General features: G+C 37.0%; 1 protein-coding gene across 1 annotated transcript; it reads right to left on the bottom strand.

Annotated features, from left to right (window-relative positions):
* Positions 1 to 401: 401 nt before the first annotated feature.
* On the bottom strand, positions 402 to 1,346 carry LOC103733334 (olfactory receptor 1440). Its single transcript, XM_008832155.1, has one exon. It carries the CDS (start codon positions 1,344 to 1,346, stop codon positions 402 to 404), a length of 945 nt encoding a protein of 314 aa, XP_008830377.1.
* Between the last annotated feature and the right edge of the window lie 816 nt (positions 1,347 to 2,162).

Below are 2,162 nucleotides of genomic sequence, written 5' to 3'. Positions count from 1 at the left end.
GGGAGCACTTGGGAAACAGATTAGACTCAATAGAACTTAATTTTTTTTAAAAAGACAAAGGATAATAGAGAACATGAGGTTGGGGGTAATAGGTGAGGGTGGAGGTGGGGAAGAACTCTGAATATGATCAAAATACACTGTATGAAATTCACAAAGTAAAAATATATGTAAAATGAAAAATGATATACTAACTTCTCTGTGAGATCAAAGCTGGTTTGGGAGAGGAGCCAACTACAAGACTGAGGGGAGGATTTGCATAACATTGAGCTAGTCCTGGAATGGGGTGACTCACCTGCAACCCTGCCACAGCATCTGGGAAGGCTGACTCACATTAAAAGCACCTCCCTTACATAGTGTAGGAACTTCCAGTCACCATGGTCACTCACCCACCACAATATTAATTAACAGTGGAAATAAGAAAAGCACCTCTTCTTACACCTCTTGAGGGCATCTTTGATTTCTTTGTTCCTCAGACTGTAAATCAAAGGATTCAACATGGGAATAACCACTGTATAGAAGACTGATGCCATCTTGTCATAACCCTTAGAAATGTCAGAGCTGGGGTGCATATAAACAAAGAGTCCTGATCCGAAAAAGAGGGTGACTGCTGTCAAGTGAGATGCACAGGTATTGAAGGCTTTTGACCTGCCTTCTACTGAGCTGATCTTCAAGATGGTGCCAAAAATATAACCATAAGAGATCAGGATGACTAAGACAGATGCCAGGCCAAAAATAACTGCTATCACAAACTTCAGGACTTGTAGGGGAAAGGTTTCAGAGCAGGATAAGACTAATAATTGAGGCAAGTCACAAATGAAATGGTTGATAATATTTGGTCCACAGAAATGGAGCTGAACTATAGCACAGAGTTGGATCAAAGAACCGAGGAGACCAGTGATGTAGGCTCCAACCACCATGTGCACGCAGAGGGAGGGGGACATGATGGCTGTGTAGAGCAGAGGATTACAAATGGCAGCATACCGGTCATAAGCCATGGCTGCCAGAAGACAGCACTCAGCCAGACCCAGGCTTGAGAAGACGAAGTACTGCATGGTGCACCCCACGAAGGTGATGGATCTGTGCTTCTGGAAGAATCCTGAGAGCATTTTAGGGGTTGTAGAGGTAACATAGCAGAAATCTAAAAATGATAAATTACTGAGGAAAAAGTACATAGGAGTATGTAGGTAGGGGTTGATCCTAATCAAGATGATGAGACACAGGTTCCACACCACTGTGGAGAGGTAGGTCCCCAAGAATATAATGAAGAGAATGAGCTTGAGCTTGGGAAAATCTGAGAATCCCACAAGAATGAACTTGGTGATTGTATTATTCCTCCCTCCAGTCATCTTGAAGCTTCTTGGACCTGCAGAAAGATATGAGGGTTGAAATGGACTGGTGTAGCATTATGAAACGTCCTTGTTTTGAATGTAGTATTGCAGAAAAATTACCCACAATCAAGCTAACTTCAACAAAATCAAAATATAAATATTCTGAAAACTGTTGGAACTAGCACCTCCCATCATCTCTTCACAGTTTGTGTAACATTTAATTTTTTTCTATACATGCAAACAGATGTTGTCAATTTTTTGTCTAAATATTGATACCAATTTACACTAGTATATAGATTCCATGACAATATTTCTTGCTATTTTATTATCAACATTGTCTATAATTATTTAGCTTTGGTCTTTGACAATCTTATAAGTAAAACTTAGTTCATTGATTGAAATTTTTATTTACGAATTTATTCACACACAGACACATACAGCTACATAGTCTGTGTTTTTATATCATATTTTTTATTATTTATTTGTTAAATCTCTCTCTATATAAAGAATTTTAATTCATTGTCCCCCATATATGAAATTTTGCAAGTTTATTATTTGTTGTCAATGTTAAGTATGTTGTGTTTTAATATAACTATTCATTTTGTTTTTATTCAGTTTTGTGTGAGTTTAATAGTCTTAGCTTTGGTGTTAAACTGAAAAAGAGTTAGTCAAAAAATTCAATAAACTTGCCTCTACATTTTGATTTACTTGCCTCTACATTTTGATTTACTTTGTGTTTTTACGTTTACATTTAAATTTTATAGAATATTTTAATGCATGACGTGAAGTATAAATCTGAGGTTATTTTGGTCTTGTTTTACTAAATTAGTTGAC

This window comes from Nannospalax galili, unplaced genomic scaffold, assembly GCF_000622305.1.
Source record: "Nannospalax galili isolate Female #2095 unplaced genomic scaffold, S.galili_v1.0 scaffold936, whole genome shotgun sequence".
Taxonomy (NCBI): domain Eukaryota; kingdom Metazoa; phylum Chordata; class Mammalia; order Rodentia; family Spalacidae; genus Nannospalax; species Nannospalax galili.
Note: the sequence above shows the minus strand (reverse complement) of the source record. Positions and strands in the feature narration are given on the sequence as shown.

Excerpts from the sequence above, each read along its gene's own strand:
- LOC103733334 (XM_008832155.1), bottom strand. The coding sequence starts at position 1,346 with ATGACTGGAGGGAGGAATAATACAATCACCAAGTTCATTCTTGTGGGA.